Source organism: Fusarium proliferatum (genome assembly GCF_900067095.1).
Source record: "Fusarium proliferatum ET1 genome assembly, contig: FPRO_scaffold004, whole genome shotgun sequence".
In the NCBI taxonomy this organism is placed as follows: domain Eukaryota; kingdom Fungi; phylum Ascomycota; class Sordariomycetes; order Hypocreales; family Nectriaceae; genus Fusarium; species Fusarium proliferatum.
Genome location: NW_022194793.1, coordinates 3,024,932 through 3,045,273, shown reverse-complemented (window position 1 = coordinate 3,045,273; position 20,342 = coordinate 3,024,932). Strand labels below are relative to the sequence as shown.

At 49.1% G+C, this 20,342-nt stretch overlaps 7 protein-coding genes across 7 annotated transcripts; 2 read left to right on the top strand and 5 right to left on the bottom strand.

The window, feature by feature from the left end:
• Nucleotides 1-381: 381 nt before the first annotated feature.
• FPRO_05146 (uncharacterized protein) lies at nucleotides 382-1,398 on the top strand (the record flags this gene model as incomplete). The annotated part of the gene is made up of 1 exon (XM_031230732.1): nucleotides 382-1,398. One exon carries the CDS (start codon nucleotides 382-384, stop codon nucleotides 1,396-1,398), a length of 1,017 nt encoding a protein of 338 aa, XP_031080839.1.
• Nucleotides 1,399-1,547: 149 nt separating this feature from the next.
• FPRO_05145 (putative thioredoxin) lies at nucleotides 1,548-2,089 on the bottom strand (the record flags this gene model as incomplete). Its single annotated transcript, XM_031230731.1, has 2 exons — nucleotides 1,548-1,979; nucleotides 2,036-2,089. The coding sequence occupies 2 exons, from the start codon at nucleotides 2,087-2,089 to the stop codon at nucleotides 1,548-1,550; spliced, it is 486 nt and encodes a 161-aa protein (XP_031080838.1).
• A 973-nt stretch (nucleotides 2,090-3,062) lies between these two features.
• On the bottom strand, nucleotides 3,063-5,576 carry FPRO_05144 (uncharacterized protein; the record flags this gene model as incomplete). Its single annotated transcript, XM_031230730.1, has 2 exons — nucleotides 3,063-3,275; nucleotides 3,525-5,576. 2 exons carry the CDS (start codon nucleotides 5,574-5,576, stop codon nucleotides 3,063-3,065), a joined length of 2,265 nt encoding a protein of 754 aa, XP_031080837.1.
• Nucleotides 5,577-9,388: 3,812 nt separating this feature from the next.
• On the bottom strand, nucleotides 9,389-10,471 carry FPRO_05143 (uncharacterized protein; the record flags this gene model as incomplete). Its single annotated transcript, XM_031230729.1, has 1 exon — nucleotides 9,389-10,471. The coding sequence occupies one exon, from the start codon at nucleotides 10,469-10,471 to the stop codon at nucleotides 9,389-9,391; it is 1,083 nt and encodes a 360-aa protein (XP_031080836.1).
• A 2,057-nt stretch (nucleotides 10,472-12,528) lies between these two features.
• Nucleotides 12,529-13,621, bottom strand: FPRO_05142 (putative EB1-like protein; the record flags this gene model as incomplete). Its single annotated transcript, XM_031230727.1, has 4 exons — nucleotides 12,529-13,058; nucleotides 13,113-13,225; nucleotides 13,454-13,525; nucleotides 13,608-13,621. The coding sequence occupies 4 exons, from the start codon at nucleotides 13,619-13,621 to the stop codon at nucleotides 12,529-12,531; spliced, it is 729 nt and encodes a 242-aa protein (XP_031080835.1).
• Nucleotides 13,622-14,208: 587 nt separating this feature from the next.
• Nucleotides 14,209-16,642, top strand: FPRO_05141 (putative ATP-dependent RNA helicase; the record flags this gene model as incomplete). Its single annotated transcript, XM_031230726.1, has 2 exons — nucleotides 14,209-15,822; nucleotides 15,872-16,642. 2 exons carry the CDS (start codon nucleotides 14,209-14,211, stop codon nucleotides 16,640-16,642), a joined length of 2,385 nt encoding a protein of 794 aa, XP_031080834.1.
• A 459-nt stretch (nucleotides 16,643-17,101) lies between these two features.
• FPRO_05140 (uncharacterized protein) lies at nucleotides 17,102-17,786 on the bottom strand (the record flags this gene model as incomplete). The annotated part of the gene is made up of 2 exons (XM_031230725.1): nucleotides 17,102-17,595; nucleotides 17,648-17,786. 2 exons carry the CDS (start codon nucleotides 17,784-17,786, stop codon nucleotides 17,102-17,104), a joined length of 633 nt encoding a protein of 210 aa, XP_031080833.1.
• Nucleotides 17,787-20,342: the final 2,556 nt, after the last annotated feature.

The following is a 20,342-nucleotide window of genomic DNA, read 5'->3' as shown; positions in this document are numbered from 1 at the left end:
GTAACAATGTCGAAGTGTCTCAGACCAGATGTCGTCTGCAAGCCAAAGCTACATAGAACTATCGTTATCTCCATTATTACCGACCGTCTACCTAGAGCTGAATCTTGTTGCATGAGTATCTGCATCTGTCAAATGTGTGTGGTCTTGGCGGTGTCTACGGATTTTGGCAACTTATATCCGATGTCGTACATTCATCCATCCTGCGCTAACCTCGTCTCGTATTCACTCATGTAAACCTAACAAGACTATCGTCATGGACATATTCATCAACATTTCGAGTATTCATAGTCTGGTAAAGAAGATGTCATATAAAAGAATATGATATCCGTAGTTTGTAGACATTAATCCAATACCATCAAACAATTGCCTCTCAAAACCACCATGACCTCAAACAACGCTGCTTATCTCGTCGCTGAAAAGGCACCTCTCGAGGTGAAGCCAGCACCATACCCAGAACCCAAAGATGACGAGATCATCATCGAGAGTCATGCAGTAGCTCTCAATCCTGTCGATTCAGCCCAGCAGAGACTTGGACCCTCTATTTTCCCCTGGCTCAAGTTCCCAGCTATTCTTGGCTGCGATGTCGCGGGACGTATCACAGCCGTTGGCTCTGATGTTACCAAGTACAAGATCGGCGACCGTGTGATTGGATACAACATGGGTACCTATCAGGAATATGTTCCTGTCAAAGAATACTTCTGTGCCAAACTCCCTGATAGCATTGACTTTGCAGAGGCGGCTGTGCTTCCACTTTGTTTGAGTGTTGCTGTCAAGACTTTGTTCCATCCTGACTACCTTGCGCTTGACCTCCCTAACACAGAGACTAAAGCCAACGGAAAAGTCATTCTCATCTGGGGTGGATCTACCAGTGTTGGCTGTAACATCATCCAACTTGCAAAAGCAGCTGGTTTCGAGGTGATTACTACCGCCTCGCCCAAGAACTTTGACTACCTCAAGAAACTCGGGGCCAGCCAGACCTTTGACTACAACTCCCCAACCGTCAAGGAAGATCTCCTCATCGCAGTCAAAGGAAAGGTCGTGGCCGGTGCCATAGCCAACGGCGGCTTGGACGTCTCAGTCTATCCTTCAATCGTGGACACTTGTGCAGCTGTAGCCCTGAGCTCGCCAGACAATTGCAAGCTTGTCCCCCTCACAATGGTTCCGCGATTTCCAGTCCCCGATGGTGTTGAGACCAAGTTTGTCGTTCCTCTGGCGACTGATAAAGACCTTGCTTCGTGGATCTTCAACGATTACATCTCGGAGGCGCTGGCAAGTGGAAGTTTTGTGCCGGCACCTGACGCAGAGGTTGTTGGTCATGGACTTGGGAGTCTTCAGTCTGCTTTGGACACTCTTGATGCTGGTGTATCGGCCAAGAAGATTGTTGTTACTATGAAATGAGAGGTTGGGAAAAAAGCCGATAGTGGCCTATCATTTGGTAGCAATGGGAAAATAGTCTGATGCTTCATCATCAACTCCTTACTTGAGCCACTATCCTGATGTGACGTTCGACATATTGAGCTACACACCTGCTCAATCCCTTAATCGCATCACTTCTCACTAGCCAAAGCCTTAACAACAGCCTCAAGCGCCCCCCGATCCGCACCCCTAATCCTATCAACCCTGCCATCCTTCGTAAACGCAACAGCCCTGCTGTTCACCCCCTCAACCTGCACACCCTTCGCAACGCCATTCTCAAAAAACACGAAAGTCGGCATAGCGCTGATTCCATACTTGGCTGCAACATCCTTCACATGATCAGTGTTGACCTTGGCAAAGGCAAGTTGTCCCTCTGAGGCGTGAGCGTCTGCAAGGTTTGAGAATACAGGCGCGATGGCACGGCACGGCGGACACCAGTCTGCATAGAAATCAACTACGACGTGTGTGTTTGATGCGAGGACTGAGTCGAGCTCCGACGGGGCGGAGATCTTGTAGACCTTGCCGGATGTTTCGGGGATGGGTGAACGATCCGCGAATACGGCCTATGAGACGAGTGAGTTTTGGTGGTTGCAATTAATTATTTAGCTAGTTTACTTACCTGGGCAATCATGAACAGAGCCAAAAGGCCGAAGACGATATAGATTGTCTCCATTTTATTTCGGGACTTTAATTCATACGCTGTTGAAGGATCACAATGAGACTCACCGTGAGGTTGTGTTGTTCATTATGAACAGGCATGACAAAGGTCGCATCACATGACCAACTTGGCACACCATCAGCCAACGTCCAACATGTAGCATCCCCATCATCTCTCCTAAATTGTACATAACATACGAAGTAGATGGATTGAAATCTTGCTGTTCTACAAAGAGCTGGAACATTAGCCACTGTTGTTTATTAACTGTGACAAAATTGAGAGATATCATGTTGTGTTTGTTTGGTTCATTCATTAGTGTTAATTATATGGCATTCCAGAGAACGGAAGAAACTAGTATTGCAACGACTTTCCCACGGCGGTAAACAGTACCAGTACACAGCCAACTCTGGAATGAAATGACCTTATTCATGTAGAAGAATGGCATTTACTCTGAACAGTACTTCTATAAATCCTGTTGCAATTAAAATTGGATGTCATCACATAGAGACCGATTACCCTACAGACACAACACTTGGTACTTGTTGATACGCAACTTGAGAGTTGAGAAATTAAAGTCCTTTTATTATGGTCATGTCTTTCATCGTAAAGTCTATCCTTGATCCAATTTTTCAAAGATGCCAAAGGGGTATGATGAACAGAATCAGAATGCTCGCAACAAAACATAAACGCCTGGGCTGACCTCAAGCAGACGCACGCGCTGAGTCGGCCAGCCCAGTCAGTCAAACCCAGATCCGCATTGCCCCGTACTCCTGCCTTGCTATGCAATTCACTGACATTCCAACAACCATGTCGCCCCAAATGCTGCAATGCATCGTTTTCTCCCAGGTAACCGCGGGTTTTCCTGGCTCCCCATAAATCCTTGCGCTGTCCACCACTTTCTACGCTTCTATTCTTCTTCCTTCTGTATTGGTACCGTCTAACCCAAAAGCTATGTACCGAAGCGAGTATGTACTCTGCAAAGGTCTTATTAGGCCCAGCCCAGCATCTCGAGGGTTCCTCGAGCGTCAGAAGCTGCCATGCCACTGACAGCAAGCTGTTGGGCAAGAGGGCTCTTTCGGAGACGCTGGAGCCCAGTAGATATCTTCCAGCTTTCCGACTCGTCGATAACGAACAAGTATCGTTTTCCTTCTCGGTTCGTGGCCCGTAGTAGGTGAAGGCCTTTGGATTTCCACTCTCCAGTCTGGCCAGTCGAAGACGTAATGTTAGTATCTCGAAATGTACGATTGCATAAACCAAGACGACAACAAGTTTTGCATGCGCGCAGCATCTCGCTCAGGAAAACGTCGGCTTCTTCACCTACGAGAGGTTGAGTTGCTCCACGATCGCGTGCTCGAGACGAGGCCATTTTGTAAAGCAAAGGGTTCGGTTTAGTACCGGGGGCGGGGGAAGAAGCAGCAGGCGATTTCAAGCAATGCGGGGGGCACCATACCTCTACTTGTTTCAGCGTCCAAGTTTTGACGTCCCATTCCCGCTGTGGTACATTTCGGACGTCATCATCGATAAAAAGGCCTTCGGTTGTCACACGGAGGATGAGTCCGTCGGTTACAGTTCCCACACCCGAGATAAGTTGGCTAGCGGGCGTCTTGGAGAATTGGTTCATGAAAAGGTAAACACCTGAAATGACAATCTTGTCAGGATCCTTGGTTGAATAGGGACCAGCACGTGTCGAAAGAGGCGGCGTTGTTCGACCAGTAGTCTGCGACGCAGCCCACGACGATTCAGAACCAAGCGAAGACACAGAACCCCTACGCTTCGGTTGCTGCTTGGGCTTGTCATAGGGTCGATACGAGTTCTCTGTGCTGACGCCAGAAACGTTGGACTTGGCGGCGGAGGGTACAGGACCAGGCTTTCGTTGAGAAGAAGCGGCGCTTGGAGGAGGCTTGGAAGTAGAAGAGGTTGTAGACTTGGGTGCAGCTGGTGGGCGACCGTTAGGCCACATGCTGATCTTCTCGCCAACACCCGAGTAGGCGTAACTCATACGTTGTCGATCTGCAGTTTCCCTTGCAGCTCTTTCTCTCTCAGCCTGTTCCTTTTCAGCCTTTTCTTTCTCGGCTTTTTCCCTCTCGATCCTCTCCTTCTCAGCCTTCTCCTTCTCCAATCTCTCCTGCTCTCGCTGTTTCTCAAGCTCCTTTTGTTTCTTCTCTTCTTCTCGTCGCTTAGCCTCCTCGGCTTCCTTTTTTCTCAAAGCCTCTCGTTCAGCGGCAAACTTCTTTCGTCTTGCTTCGCGCTCTTCGGCTTCCTTCTTCTTCTTCTCCTCAAGTTCGCGAGCCTCCTTTTCTCGTTGTGCTTCTCGCTCACGGGCTTCCTTGGCTTCCTTCTCCAGGCGTTCACGTTCCCTGCGCTCTTCCTCGAGCTTGACGGCAAGTTCCTTGGCCCGCTGCTCAGCTTCGAGGCGCTCCTTCTTATCACGAGCCTCTTGCTCCTTGCGCTGCCTCTCCTTCTCCCTTTCTTGTCGCTCCTTGGCGTCCTTGGCCCTCAGCTCAGCAAGTCTCTTTGCAGCCTCTTCACGTCGTTTTTGCTCGGCTTCCCTGACTTTGCGCTCCTCTTCCTTCTTCCTCATCTCCTCGCGGGCCTTTTCCCATGAACCCTTTTGTTTTTCACGCTCAGACTTTTCAGCTTTGGGTGTAGGAGCCGGTTCTGGTTCTGGTTCTGGTTCTGGCTTGGGTTCCGGTTTGGGTTCCGGTTTGGCCTTAGGCTTTGGTGGAGGAGGGGGAGTCTCAGCGCGAGGCTTTGGTGGAGGAGACGGCTCTCTTGGAGGATCTCTTGGCGGGTCTTTTGGTTTAGATTTGGACTTCTTTGATTTCGGTTTCGGGGGTGGCGTTTCAGGAGGCGTCTGTGGTTGGGGAGGTCGAGCCTGTGGAGGTGGTCGCGGAGGTGGCTCGGGTTCATCTCGCGAAGTGGGTTGAGGCTCTGGCTGCGGCGGAGGACGTTCTGAGTGTGGCGAGCCATGCCAAGATGTCTTGGGACCATCATGAGGCGGTGGCCTCGGGGGTGTATCATGATGAGGAGGTGGTGGCGGAGGAGTGCCATGAGGGGGAGGGGGAGGAGGCGCTCCGGCATTTGCTGAACGGAAACCCGAACTCCATCCGCCTTGGTTATCACGGCCGGAATTTCCTGGACCGCTAAAACCACCTCCACTACCTGGAAACCCCTTATCTTGATTTTGGAAACGACCAAGTGCCCATGCACCGAAGCCAACACCCACAACCAGCATTGCCATTGCCATGTTTCCTAATCCATGGAAGCCTTCCCACCACGTACGGAAAGCAGGCGCCAAAGTCTGGCCAAGGACCACGAGGATAAGAGCTGAAGCGAACCCAGCCGCGAAACTGTTCACATTTGGTTGCATAGATGGCAAGTACAAGAATCCGCCTCCAGAGGAGTGCTCAGGGATAACAAAAATGTCATACTTTCCCGGAGGCAAGCCAGAACCCTTTGGCACTCCGCCATGAGGCGGAGGCGGCGGAGGGGGACCGCTCATTCTCGACTGTCAGCTCGAGTAGGCTGTGTTCTAGTATTGGCTCCTCGGACTATGGAGTTTTCGGAGTCGCAAACGCAGACGAAATCGATGGTTTAGGGGAGTCTCGAGGAAGCCATTAAGGCTATTTAGTGTGATTGGAACTACGAGCAGGTCAGCGGATGCCATCCACATGTTTTGCCACAGTGAACGGCAACCTCTCAAAACCACTGAACTTGAGAAATGAGGATTGAGAGTCGACAAAAACTTCCGTTCCCGAGTGGCTGGGGCCAGGTTACGGCAAAGGGAAACGAGGTTGGACAAGACAGAACTCACGCAAGACAAAATCGGGAGTACAGGGGATTGGATCTACTCGAGGATCCTGAGTACAAAAAAGACCGTTGCAAAAAGTATCGGACAAAGAGCAACGAAACAGAAGCGACCGCTTGTGATACAAAATGACAAAGCCCTACTTGCTCCAACTTCGTGCAGGTGCTGAAGGTTTGTACGGCGAGTCGGTCAGGTCAGGGACGGACAGGCGAGGGGAGAGAAAAAAAAAACCAGGATGTCGAGAGTTACGAGGAAAGGAGGAAGACACAGGAGGAAAATGGCTCGGCGGTCGTTGGTGGAGATGGAGATGGAGAGCGGAGGCAGAGGCAGAGAAGACAAGGTCGAGGTAGCGAACAAGAAGGAGTGCAAGGAAGCACCATGAGGAGCCACCTCCCCAATTGTTTACTTCCACTTTGGGGAAAGTTGGCTGTGGCCCCGGGCGGGACGGGTGATGGGCCTGGAGGTACGAGAGTACATTGCAGGTACTTCCAGCGCCTGCTGCAGCCAGTGCAGTTAGTCCAGGGCCACGAGACGCTTGAATGCTAGCACAGCCACGCTAAATTTCACCCCGCCAGCGGTGCACGCCTTCGTCAGCCCCACTCCCTGGACATCGTCACTCACTCGTGGTTTTTGACTGGTGGATAGTATCAGAAACGAGGATGATGTCCCAACCTATCAGTTGGGAGAGACTAGGAACCAGGATCCAATGCCGCGGTTTTCAACGACTCGAAAGGTGGCTTTTCTGTCCACGCAATTTGGCGAGGCCACTCGTTCGTGGTACGATGTTTGTACGGGGCTGAGTGGACAGTTCAATGAGATGAGTTTGATGTGTCAGTTCAACTCTATCTTGGGGGCAAAAAGGCCAGGTTCTGTTTGACCTTGAGGAATCTCAAGATATCTCGCTTCTTACCCAGGGTGAAATCTCATTATCTGATTTACATATATCGAAGTTCGATAGCCGAGAGGCATTTCTTACAGGAGTTGAGAGATATATCTGTAATCCATGAACTTTGGACATGCCTTTTCAATGGCCATTTCCGTTACTTTCACTGGTCCAAACGGTCGAACGGCCTTTTAGCCCCCAGCGTTCCTCGTCTTCATTTCCCCTCGGAACATGACACCATTCAAAGCTGGGTCTCCCCTGCTTGTCAACCTCTCAACATCTTCTATTCTCAAGGTTATTCCTTCGCACAGTTCCTTGTGCAACTCGTGTGGCTTGCTTGCGCGAGAGGCATTGACTGGACCCTGTGGATCAAAGGCACGAATAGAACAGAGCTCAAACGCGGAACAAGCGTTCAAGAAAGAGGGGAAGTTGAAGATATCTGGCTCCTTCGTATCTCTGTGGCCAATTCGCGCTGCAGCAAATGGGATTGTCCCCGCCTGTCGATCTCATCAGCAACAGTATCGTGATAGGCATCCAACGATTGGGCTGCAATTGATATCGCTCTCTTGTCCTACAGCAGTGGTGCACCTTTCTTCCCACAGCATGTACGCGTGTTTTGCCTCAATGTTTTGACCAAAAAACCGCTGCAGGATCTCGTATGCATCCGCCACCTCAAAGCAGATATCTGTCGTCGAGCAACATCCGTGATATCTCCCGCATCGGCAACATGACACTTGACCCAAGTTCCACAGCTCGCGGGTAAAAAGTCCAAGCTTCGATACCGCTTGCCAACCCACCTGTGCAAAGTTTGCACGTCGTCACCGACAAAACACAGCAAAGAGACTTCAGGCTAGCAATGTCGGCATTTTCACCGCTCTGAATGCTGAGGTAACTGATATCCGCATCGGTGGTCTAGGCCTCATGATACCCTTGTTGCGGCTTAGATGCGATGTCGCGGCCTCCTCTTTTTTTTGCCGACTGCCTGCCCACGGTTACATAGAGATTGTACAACTGGGTACCAGCACCAATGCCACGGATGCGGTGCTTACTCTCGTGGAAGTGGTAAAGCCAACAAATATACTTCCACTTCCCCGATTCCCGCGGTGGTAAAAAAGTCTAGAGTTTCGTCCCTGAAGCCGGCAAACTCTCTTGGAGGTTATCAATTGCCGACGTCATGCCGCTTGGATGCAACCCAGAGGGTTTGCTTCTCGCTCAACAGTGCATTATTCTGTATTTGTGAAAGAGGCACAACCTAACTAATGCATTGTGAAATGTCCGCAGCTTCCGCAGTGCCAAGCAAAAGAGGAGTGGCTGTCTGTTCATCGCCTCACCGCTGAGGCCCTCTATCCACCACCACCCACCTCATTTTTCTCTGTGTCTTCAAGCATAATTTCCTGCCACTTTTGAATGCAAGTAATCAAATTTACGAGAACATGCATTATTCACTGCGTGGCTCCAATCATGACTTGTAATTCGTTCAAATCGAGTCCTTTTGTGCAACCAATTGGTGACTGACTCGAAAGCGTTCAGTTGACCACGTTTACTTGGCCGTTGCCTGGCAACCAGAGATCAGCAAAATACAACACTGTTGAACCCAGAAAAAAGAAAAGAAAAACGCGCTAAGCTCGTGACGAAGTCGGCTAGTGACGTAGCTACACCACTAAAAAATTGAGCCTAAAGGACGGGTGGGACGGTCTGAGTCTCAGTTATCCCGCTGTATGTCTGAGCCTGAAGTCAGATCTATCATCTCAGACTGAATCGGTTCATGCGAAGATATCAAAGAAGAGGGAAGAATATAATAATTTTTCTCTTTACTCATTTCTCTCTCATGTGATGCTAATCTTGTACAGCTGCAGACATCACTCAATCACTATCACTCAGAGGTTGTCACCCTGTTCGTTTTGGTGGGCTGAAGTGACAGGCTCAAGTCACCAGAATGTACCTCTACTGTACCCTCTGCAACCCAACCCAGGCCCATCCTCATGCAACATGGAACGGTCCGGCGCGCCAGGGAGAGCTTGACTTGTTCATTCTGTTTACCCATCGAGTCGGATCATCTGGTTACGAAGCAACTTTTGTGTTTTCTGTTTCCATTGTGACGGTGATACTGCGATGTGATGTAGTTGACTACTACCAAAAGCCATGAGATGTGATGAGAAATAATGGCTTTGAGATTAAGACAAACTCGCGCTTCAAGGATGAGACACACGGCTGTCTGTGGAGAAAGGGTCCCGGTGACATTAACTCAACATAATCTGCTGTAGACAAGGAACAAGGTTTCACTTCACATGCTGCGTAAACTTCCATGTGCTCTCAACGGTGATGCATTCAGCCTTCATTGCCTGTCAATCTATTATTACTTTACTTTACTTTACAAACACCAGTTCAGTGTATAAAGCACCCTACAAATCAGAACCCCAATTCAAGTTAATTCAATCCAAAGCCACACAAGACGCCTTGCATGCCCATATCAAACGCTCTCCCATCGATTCTGTACCAGGAACGTCGCAATGTCTGCAACCCATGATAGCCCATTAGATAATACCCATAGAATCCAAAGCCACCAAACGGCGACTTGTACCACAAATAGAACCAGCTTTACCAGTAGCAAGAGAGGTAGCTGTCACATCTTCTTGATACGGTTGTTCGCGACCTTCAGTTTAGCCCCTGTGCGATCAGTGTCCTGGTCCAGTTCATCCAGCAGACGAATCTGATCTTCAACCTCTTCATGGATCCGCTCGCCCATCTCTCTTTGTCGTCGAATGACTGCAGTGAGCTGTTCAACAGCAAGATCTTGGTTTTGCATCTCCTCCTTTTGTAACTGCAGTACTCCTTCGTTGCCCAATTCTCGTGTCTTATCAGTCTCTGGCAAAGGAGCACCCAGAACACGACCTGCAGGACGGCCTCCCTTCAGCAGTCCAGCTTTGTCAGTTGCCGAGGCCTGACCTTGACTCAAGCCGCCTCTTCCTGAAGCTGATGTGGAATTGGGCATGCTGTTGGAAAGCTTATCTAAGCCCTCGCGTTCCATGCGGGCTTGGGAAACCAGATCCCGGCGACGCCGCAGCTCTCCTTCGCCCAGTCGTTTCGATTCTTGTATCTTTCGTAGTCCATCCGCAAGTGTTGCGATCAGCGTTCCACTGCGGACGAGAACCCTTTTGGCCGCTGCGCCCGCCTCCGCGGCGGCCGTTGAATTGCCATTATCAACAGCAGCGTCTCGCCGCGACAGACATTGTCTAGCCTCGTGAAGATTCTGCTTCAGGTCTCGGTGAATATCCAGCCATGTTCCCGGATCAGCAGCACCAGCGACGGCACTCTTAATCATGCCGCCCGCTGATATCGCCGAGTTGGTCGTGCTCGAGCTCGGCAGGTTCAAAAAGGCTCTCCAAGCTGATGTGTCACGCCATCGTCGATCAGGTGATTCTGCAATCGCTCGTAGATATTTCTCGAGTCCTGCCTGGCGGTCTCGGGTCAGTTCGACTGAGTTGACAGTCGACTTCAACCAGTGTTTCGCTGGTAGAGGTTCTGGTGGCGGAGCGCCAACTTGTTGCGTCAGAGCCTGGTGGAGGGCATCGAAGTCTGAGTATCGCTTTTGGACGACAAAAGATCGTAGTGGGAGTCGAAGCGTGATATTGTAGAGTGTGTAAGGTTTCTTGGAGCCTTCATCGGAAACGCTGGTCGAAGGAATGGCGATTTCTGTCGGTGCCATATTGATTGAAGCTGGGTTGTGGTGATGATCCTCGGGGTACTGAAGAGTGGTTCTCGATTCAAATGAAAGGCAGGGGAAAAAAAAATTGATGTTCGCCTGTTACGTGGTTGAACGGCGAATGTTGATTGTGTAAATTAAGACATGAAAGACGATAAATGCGTCATGGCCATGGCGTCTATCGAAAGAAGCTGCCTGACGTATTCGTACAGCTTATTATGCATTGGATGCCCAGGGCCCCAGGCTGTGTTTTAGTGCTGGTGGCTAACCGTCGGTGAAGGTCACGGCGCTCGGCAATTGGCAGCACTAAACTAAAATTGGCTGCGCATGCGACCTGTTGCCAGAGTGATCCACATTTGAAGTAAAGGCCTTTGAGCCTCACAATGCAATGTGAACAAGGTCATGTGAGAACTCATGATGACCTGTCATGGTGATAACAATGATGAGGAGTATTTCAGCTCTGATCTTATTATACACTCTTTTGTCCAAAGAGTTATGTATGCTCCAAACTTAGCAGAGTTTCACTGTACACATGTGGTTTAAGAGATTGGCATTGGAACATACTTAAGCAACGACTACCTTGCCGCAATATTCTCAGATGCCCTTCAATGTTCAGTCGTTTGTTTTCATAATGATGGTGAATTTTAAGCTACCTCTGGCTTCGGAAATCCACATGGCTGAGGCAGGTGAGTCATGTCTACAGCTAGAGCAAAGAGCATAGTATTCCTGATGATCACAAAATCACCAGCAAATATGTTGGTTGTGTAAGTCAAACAATGTGTTAATTGAGCGGCCATGGCTGAAGTCCATGAGCTATTGCTGCCATTATTTGCTTCAATTAGCATTAGTTGAACGATATACGCCACTTTGTAATTGTAAGAACCTGAACTGAACTGGGTGATAATGTCACTTGACATAAAGCAAGTTCTCCCATAATCGACTGATACAGAGCAATCCCAAACATAGTTTTAGATCATGCACTTACTTGCGAAATGCCATCACGCTGATGTTCGATACCTGATTATAGGTAGCATGGAATGATTTCTGACTACGAAATATTTGACTTGACAAGCACTTCATAGTTTCATGTCATGATTGCTTCAGGCATTGAGCGTTATTGTTCTCAGGCCACAAAGTATGGTCCCTCTTTGGTGGCCTTGATAGAACAGCCAAAAGGGGCTTTGATCACACCTACATTCTCTCGAGTCCGTTCTTCAATATAAACCTTGAAAGTGTACCAACGAACATATTTCAAGGTAGAATAGCTTGGTAATATCTGAGAGTTTTACACCAGTGATAGTAAGACTTGGAGGAGTAAAGACCATTTGGAACTTCTACAAACGGAGGGACTGATCTCATACATGTCATTACCTTCCAGGAATACCCAGCATTTATCGTAGAATCCCAAGGTTTTATTGACATACATAATGAGTCTGGCTTGATAATAGGTTGATCTCCTATGCTTGAGCGTGTTCTTCTAATTTGTGAACGATCCTATTGGCCTAGCAATCTGGAATTTGACAGACCTCGTGAGGGAAATTGTTCACCTGGCTCTCAAAGTGTTATTAGCATATTATCCCAAGGGCTGTCAGCTTGGATATCATTTATTCACACTCCAGCCCAAACAATGTATACTTTGGGTATCTCGACAGTTTATTTACAAAGTCATCACATTACTCTAACAAGTCATCTCAGCCATGCTTGTTTCTATACTTCCCAAATATGACTTTAACTTCCATGGTCTCGGCTCGTCCCGTTCCCATTTACTGGCCACAACGTTACCCGTAACACGGCGACACAAGCTCGAGTGTCCAACGAGATCAATTTTTACCCTCATTCTCGAGTACTCTATGCGAGTCCCAGAACAAGTACAGGGACAACCTTCGCTTCTAGAGCCAAATCCTGTCCCCTATCAGCTCAGCGAACTCCCTCCCAAAGGTTTTGGGTCACAACTCCATATCCATGCTCTGTTTAACTCGTGCCAGAGAACCCAGCGTCACCCCAGCCCAAATCGTGGTCGCGTTAAGTACATCTTCCAGCTTTGGATGTCATCAACAAGTCTAAAAGGTCTCTTGATCATCGAGACCCTCGCCCTCAGCAGGAATTTCGAATCCTTCCTCTGTTGAGTAAAGAATAGTTTGGATCTGCTTTACGAGGCCATCCTCTTGCTTCTCCAGCTCCGGGTCCTCGTCAACAGCCTGTTGGACAAGCAGCTCAATATCCCGCAACTTGCTGAAGTAGAAGTCCCGTTCCCTCTCCAGACCTGTGACGGTCTCCTTCAATGTGGCGTTTTCTTGCTGAAGAGCTGCGGTAGCGGGTCCAGCGGCCTTTGCAACTCGGGGTCCACCACTTGGAGTACCGCTACCCACGCGGCGAGCGGCGCCAGTGCTAGCAGCAGGTCGGGGTGCGGCGGCAGCGGGAGGCATTGAGCCACCTTTTCGGCGGGCAACGGCATCGTACTCGTGGTCGGGGAAGTTAAGATCCCAAAATCGCTTTGTCCACTGGAGGAACTCGAGGTTGTCCTGCATCTTGCACTTGATAAGTGCGGAGACAGGAATAGGCTTGTCAATTTGGTGCTTGGTAAAGGTGTCTGAAGACACGTCAGCATATTGTTCGTTGGCATGAAGGAAAAGAAATGACTGACTCTGCAACACCTTGAAATTTTGAATATACAAGTATTCAGAGTTCACATTGAACTTGACCTTGGACATGGGGACGTCCATGTAGATACTGTCAAAAACCTGGCAAAGGGCAGCACTAGACAGGCGGTGTTAGAAAGTGCCATGATGCAGATGATGGTGCGTGCTCGTGTGGTGGTTATATAGGTCAAAAATGACAAGTGAGGCTCCCAGAAAGTGCTCGTGATAGCAATCGCGGGGTTGTTTGGTGTTGTTTATAATCCCTTGCTTCGATCATAGCACGGTGCAACATGAGGTAGCGATCCATGACGAGGGGGCGGGGCAAACAAAAGATGGATGGACTCACCCAGTACCGCATTGCTCAACCTTGGTGATGTTAAGCTGAAGCAGGCTGTTGAGCCATGCAACAAGCTCTTGTCTGTAGCATTATGTATTAGTATGCAAGCAATGTTTGGAGGTAGCTAGCTGTCTTGTAAACAGCTCCAGATGGCATCACCAACCTCGACTCGCCCATTTTGAACTGATTGTTTGTTATAGGGTGTGATTTATTATTCGGAATCGTGAGAGCGCAAACAAGCGACGTAGGAGGAAGGCGGAAGGCGTTCGTTTCTAGAGGATATCGAATGGAGAAAGGAAAACAAACTGAACGAAGGCGCAAAAGGGAAGCTAAGGAGATTGCGTTCGTCGGGTTAAGTTGGGGAGAAATTAAAAGCAACCGTCTTCGCGCTGATTCCACGAAGTTGTTCATGGGTAGCCTGTCGCCCAATCAACCAACCGGCCGTTGGTGGGGGGTACCCAGAGGGACCAGCGCATCCGCTGTGTTATTGCTGATCGTGTTTGGCACAGAAGGTACCGCCACGTACCGCAACGCTAGAACCCCTCCTACCCCCCGCCACGTCCCCTAGAGCTTGCTCCAGCCAGTGAAGTCACGTGCGGAGCCGCCTGTCAATCTTTGGGAAAGTAACAAGCTCTCACCGCCAAAATTTCGAGAAGCGGCAGAAAAAAAAAGTTCGAGATTTACTGCGAAAGGTGCCCCACTGCTTCTGTCGCGTCTGCAAATCTTGATAGAAGAGCTGTACGAGTGCCCTTTGACCCGATAAGATGGCGCCCTCACAGAAGCGAAAACCCGCGCAAGACGACTTCATCTTTACAATTGACGACAATGACGATATTCCTGTTGAGGAGGAGGAAGTGACCACGGAACCTCCCAAAAAGAAGGCCAAGACCAGCAAAAAGCCCAAGAAGTCAAAGCGTGCAGCCAGTCCTGAAGATGACGAGGAGGAAAATGGTGTAGAGGGCATCTGGGGATTCAATGATGATGACGATGGTGCCATGGATTCCGAATTCGAGTTTGGCGCTGAGGAAGCTGCCGACCTTGGTACAGTAGAATTCGAGGGATGGGGCTTCGATGGTGCGAAGAAGAGTATGGCTGTTGACAAGAAGGGTGTTGATCTGGATGAGATTATTCGAAGGCGTCGCGAAAAGAAGCTTGGAAAATCTGACCCCGAAGAAACTGCCGATGCCGAACAGAACGAGGCTATGGATGTTGATCTGAACGACGATGATGACGAGGTTCTTGCAGACGACGCATTCGGTATGAACGTTGCTTATGATGTTGAAGAATCTGGTGACGAAAAGGACGAGGATGATGAGAATGAATCTGGAGCTGAAGACAAGGATGAGGATGAGGACGAGGAAGATGATGATGCTGCATCAGACAACGACTCTGTCGCTACTCCCACAGGGCACCCAGATGACGATGCTTCCGACGATAGCGACGATGAGGAGGACGCCGAGGAGGAAGCAAAGCGAAAGGCTTTCTTCGCCCCGGAGGAAGAGGAGGCACCCGGCAAGAAGAGTGCCTCATCTTTCCAGGCCATGTCTCTGTCACGTCCAATTCTCCGTGGTCTTGCTACAGTAGGATTCTCCAAGCCTACACCCATTCAGGCCAAATCAATTCCTATTGCGCTTATGGGCAAAGATCTTGTCGGTGGTGCTGTCACTGGTTCCGGAAAGACTGGTGCCTTTATCGTTCCTATTCTGGAGCGTTTGCTATATCGACCCAAGAAGATTCCCACCACCCGAGTCGTTGTTCTTACTCCTACTCGTGAATTGGCCATCCAATGTCACGCTGTCGCCACAAAACTTGCTGCCTTTACTGATATCAAGTTTACCCTTGCTGTCGGTGGTCTGAGTCTCAAGGCCCAGGAGGTTGAGCTGAAGTTGCGCCCAGATGTTATTATTGCTACCCCTGGTCGTTTCATTGATCACATGCGAAACTCTGCCAGCTTCAACGTTGACACTGTTGAGATTATGGTCCTTGATGAAGCTGATCGTATGCTTGAGGACGGTTTCGCCGACGAACTTAACGAAATTCTCACAACACTCCCCAAGTCACGACAAACTATGCTCTTCTCCGCTACCATGACATCCACTGTAGACCGTCTCATCAAGGTCGGTCTTAATAAACCTGCCAGGGTTATGGTGGATTCTCAGAAGAAGACTGTTACTACACTGGTGCAAGAATTCGTTCGCCTGCGCCCTGGCCGAGAGGAGAAGCGAATGGGTTACCTGGCACATGTCTGCAAGAACCTCTACAAGGAGCGAGTTATTATCTTTTTCCGACAAAAGAAGGAAGCCCATCGAGCTCGAATTATCTTTGGTTTACTTGGTCTCTCATGTGCTGAGCTTCACGGTAGCATGAACCAAACACAGGTTAGTCTTATTCTGTCTCGCTGCTATGACCATCACTAACACTGTTTAGCGTATCTCAAGTGTTGAGGACTTCCGTGATGGCAAGGTGGCGTATCTATTAGCCACCGATCTTGCTTCTCGTGGTCTTGATATCAAGGGCGTCGATACCGTCATCAACTACGAAGCGCCCCAGTCACTAGAAATCTACGTCCACAGAGTTGGTCGAACAGCTCGTGCTGGTCGCAAGGGTACTGCCTTGACATTAGCTTCTGAGAACGACCGTAAGGTCGTCAAGGCTGCAGTGAAGGCCGGCAAGGCCCAGGGCGCCAAGATCGTCAGCCGGCAGATTGAGGCTGCCGAGGTCGATGCTCTTCAATCTCAGATCGACGAGATGGATGATGAAATCGAGGAGATCATGCAAGAAGAGAAGGAAGAGAAGCAGCTTGCCCATGTCGAGATGCAAGTCAAGAAGGGTGAGAACCTCATCCAGCATGAGGCTGAGATCAAGGGACGACCTAGGCGAACGTGGTTCGAGTCTGAACACGACAAGAAGCAGTCCAAGCAAGCCGGCAAGGATGAGCTCAACGGCATGAGAGAGGCGATGAAGAAGAAGACGGGCAAGCTAAGCAACAAGGATAAGAAGCGCCTTGACAACAAGCAACTACGTGCCGAGGGTGGCGGAGAGTGGAGGAAGGGCAAGTCGTCAGAGGCTGATATGAAGGCCCGACATAAAGAACAGGCCAAATCAAGGGCCAAGGGCCGGGCGACTAAGGAGGGAGGCAAGGATGCCGCCCCTAGCAAACCCAAGGGAAAGGGAAGAGCCGGTGGTAAGAGGAGATGAGCTAAAAGTTTAGAGGAGTTTATTGGCAGCGATGTATAGGTAGTTTTAGGTTAATTATATCCATGGCCACACACAATCCGCCTCCGTCTTGCTCGTCCGAGGGGTATCTAACCTGATTCGGCGCTTTGTGAGGAATGTTGCAATAAGCTTTGAAGGGACTGGACGTGCCTGTAGATCTATGCAACCCTGATCGGCAATCTGACGTTTACGTGACGCTAAAGGATTGACGAATCCGTCCAACAATCGCACTTTTCAGGACCGCACATTACAAATTATCACAAGTCATTGGTCAAGAAGGTTCGGAAACAAAATTACTATATTAATTATCAAGGAGTGTGTAATCGTTCGCTATACCGCTAGCACCGTTGCTTTTGTCGTAAGAAGCACGCTAACTAGATATCGCTTCATCATTTGTAAAAGAAAGTCCTCATTACTTGATTCATAAACCCAGGCCCAAACTTAGAGATTAAGGGCAGGGATGCCGAGGGACGCCACGAGTTCGCCCTGGACTCTGATGAGATTGACAATGGCATTGTCGAGGCCAGTGATAGTAGCACTACCGCCTACGCTCGCAGCTCGTACAGCAGCCGCGAAGAGGAGAACGGGGCTGATGAAGGGGTTGAGGGCAGCCTTGACAGCATTGATCTCAGCCTGGAAAGTAGCTCGCAGGGCAGGGGTCAGGTCTGTGACGGTGACGGTTACAGTGGCGCCTATGTTCTCAACGATGTCGATAACGACGAGAATAGAGGCAGTGAGTGTCGCGATCTGTTGGTTGGTGAGACCAATGGCTTGGCCAGCAACACCACCAGCTGCCCCTGTTGTGACGCTGACAATCGTGGTTGTGGAACCAGCCAGGCCTTGGGCGATGGCTTGGTAATTGGCCTTAACAAGGGCTTGAGCTTGTACAACGACTTGCGCATCGACGTTGTTCTTGATCAAGAGGACATTATCGTCTATAAACTTGTAAGTAAAGAGGAGTTTGAGGTGCTAGGAGAAGCGGCTTACCGATCTCGTTGAGAGTTACCAAAGAGGAGCTTGATACAGTGTCAACCGAGGACTTGATGGTTCCTGTGACAGTTTGTTGCCGGCGGAAAGGAGAGGCCGTGGCGAAGGAAGCAAGAGTGAGGAGGCTGAGGAACTTCATGTTGATTGTGGTAGTTGAAGTGATCAAGGCAAGTGTTGAGTATGTGATGAGTTGATGAGTTGTGAGTGAAGTGAAGATGATGATGGTGATATTTCCAGGCGCCAGACCAAGCAAATTATATAGACTTTACTTAGGCACCATGTCCAGAAGCCATCGTATAACTTGCCACCTCGATCTCAACAACCATCATCCACAGCTTATCGAGTCCAACCTAACAGGTTTTGGGCAACCCTCCCGAGCAACATTCCAAAGCCTAGACACGCATCACAGCTCTAGACTGGACCCCATTCCAGCGCCTCAGAGTTGACTTTGACAGTTGCCTCCGAGGACTAGACCTAGTGCAGTCTCGGACCACGCCGTTACCGCCGGGCCGTTACGAGTGGGCGCTCATCCAGGGGAGGGGGGTGTGCATGCGGTACTACCCTTTTGAAAGAAACACACATGTTGGTGAGATTCAACTTGACGTCTGGAACGGTCGATCGTGTCTTGGTTCTTTTGAGTTTGTTGGGAGGCGGCCATTGACAAGGGAGGGATTTCCCCATGCTTGAGACAACGGTGATAGTCGGGCGTTTTTTTGATCGAGCGGCGGACAAAGTGACTTAGGCTTGAGTGTCTGAGTTTAGGAAAGGCTATTGCAAAAGTGCTCCGGCACTATCTTAGTTTCTGGGGTTAGTTTAAGAGTTGCCGTGTTGTCTCCCGGAACTAATGTCTATATGTAGAGGAATTGGCTTAGACCGAACTCCTCGTTTCTCAAATCAACACTTCGATTCTAAACATAAGTCGAGCAGCCTCGATCTAAAATCTCAGCTCTCCGCTTGGTGTCTCAGAGCAAAGATGTTAGGTCATGCTCTCTCAGCCACTTAGCTAATAAGCCCAACGATCCTCAATGGTCTCGAAACTTGGGGGCATCTATGTAATCTTGGCGCTGCACAAGATCGCAAATCGGATATCTAGGTTATTATTTCTGCTGCAGCTTGAGATATGTGATGAACAACTTGATGCCGCCTGTAAAGGCAGGGTTAAAAGAACCAGTCGGCTTCCGAGTCGTTGTGAGGGTTGCCTGTGTGTCTTAGACAACTGTCACTTTGTCGTTATTTGACAACGGAAAATATTCCGGAACTATCCATTGTCTCACATATAAGCCATTTTCGCGGTGTATTCACTGCTTGTGGAATATGTTGCATCACAGATCTAGACCAGAATAACTGCAGCTTCACAGCGCAGTGTGTTCTAGGCCATGGATGGAAAGTCTGACTTACGGCATCTTGATCATTTCTGAGACAATTCTCTCACTCCAGCAGATTTGTGGAAAGTCAGATCTTATCTGTAAGATTTCGGAGACTTGTTTAAGGGTGTTCAGCTTCGTCTTGCGATCGATAGATAGATGGGATCGAGATGAGATATGGAGTCTAGACTTCATACATACATGCTGGCTGCATATGCCACATCTGAAGATCCGTAAAGAATATACGGATAGTCGATATCTCTTTTTGAGCCTACATAACCTGTGAAATGTAGGCCCACGCAGAGCAGACATTGTCCCTATTCGGTAATGCCCTGAGGCTTTATGTCTGATGCTCGTAACTCATCCAATCTACGTAGCTTGAGGTTCAGCAACGTGTTTATGTATATGATAACCGTTCATAATATGTCTTACTACTATTGCGTAGAGCTGGGCTGAATTTCTTGTCTCAGCATATCGACTTGGCCCAGACCAAGAGCTGTACTGCGTTATGACATGTGCACTGGTCACCCCAAGTCACACTGATCTCTCAGCTGTACTGACTTCAAAAACACTTCTCATTCATTGGCCACATTATGTGACGGGTGTTTCTCATCCGAATCGAGTTGAAATTTAAAGAGAGAGCTACAGGTAACCTTGAAGTCGTGGCTTCAATGTATCTAGTTCATCGACGCGGCGCTATGCAGGGATCGATAAAGAGTGTCTGGAGGGCGGTTCAAAGGCTCTGTTTGATCTGCCAAGAGAGCTTGTTGCATTTACGATATATCTCTTTGCGTCAAGCTGAGCATGTGTGCATATCAAAGGGGTTCGCTTTTTTCAGCCGTCTCGGAGTGTACACACCATACGCTCGCTCAACTCACTTAACAGTGCCGATGTCAGTTTGTCTTGGTACCGAGCAATTAGAGTCTCTCGAGACGTTATGCTTCAACTTCTTATGCACCGATTGGCATTCCAATAGCTTAAATAAGCTCCTTATCTCGTAGATCCAAGTCTTAACCTAAACCCTATTACAGTGAGATCGACATTTCGATCACATTCTCAGCGGTCAGCCAAGCCTCTCCTGTCTTGGTAGGCTTGCTTGCAATCTTTCTTTTCAGCTGATGGGTGTTTGAGACAGGTTCTGGATCGGCTACTAACGACGGTAAAGAAGCATTGGTCATCTCCGGTCGCTTAGATCGGCGGCTGATGATGATCTTGATGCACAGGGTCAAAAGTTCAACCCTACTATTGCACATAGAGGTTTTTCAGTTCCTTGTATCAGTCCACTACTTCTAAAGTTGATAGTCTATGATAACAGTTGTGTTCAGGAAGTG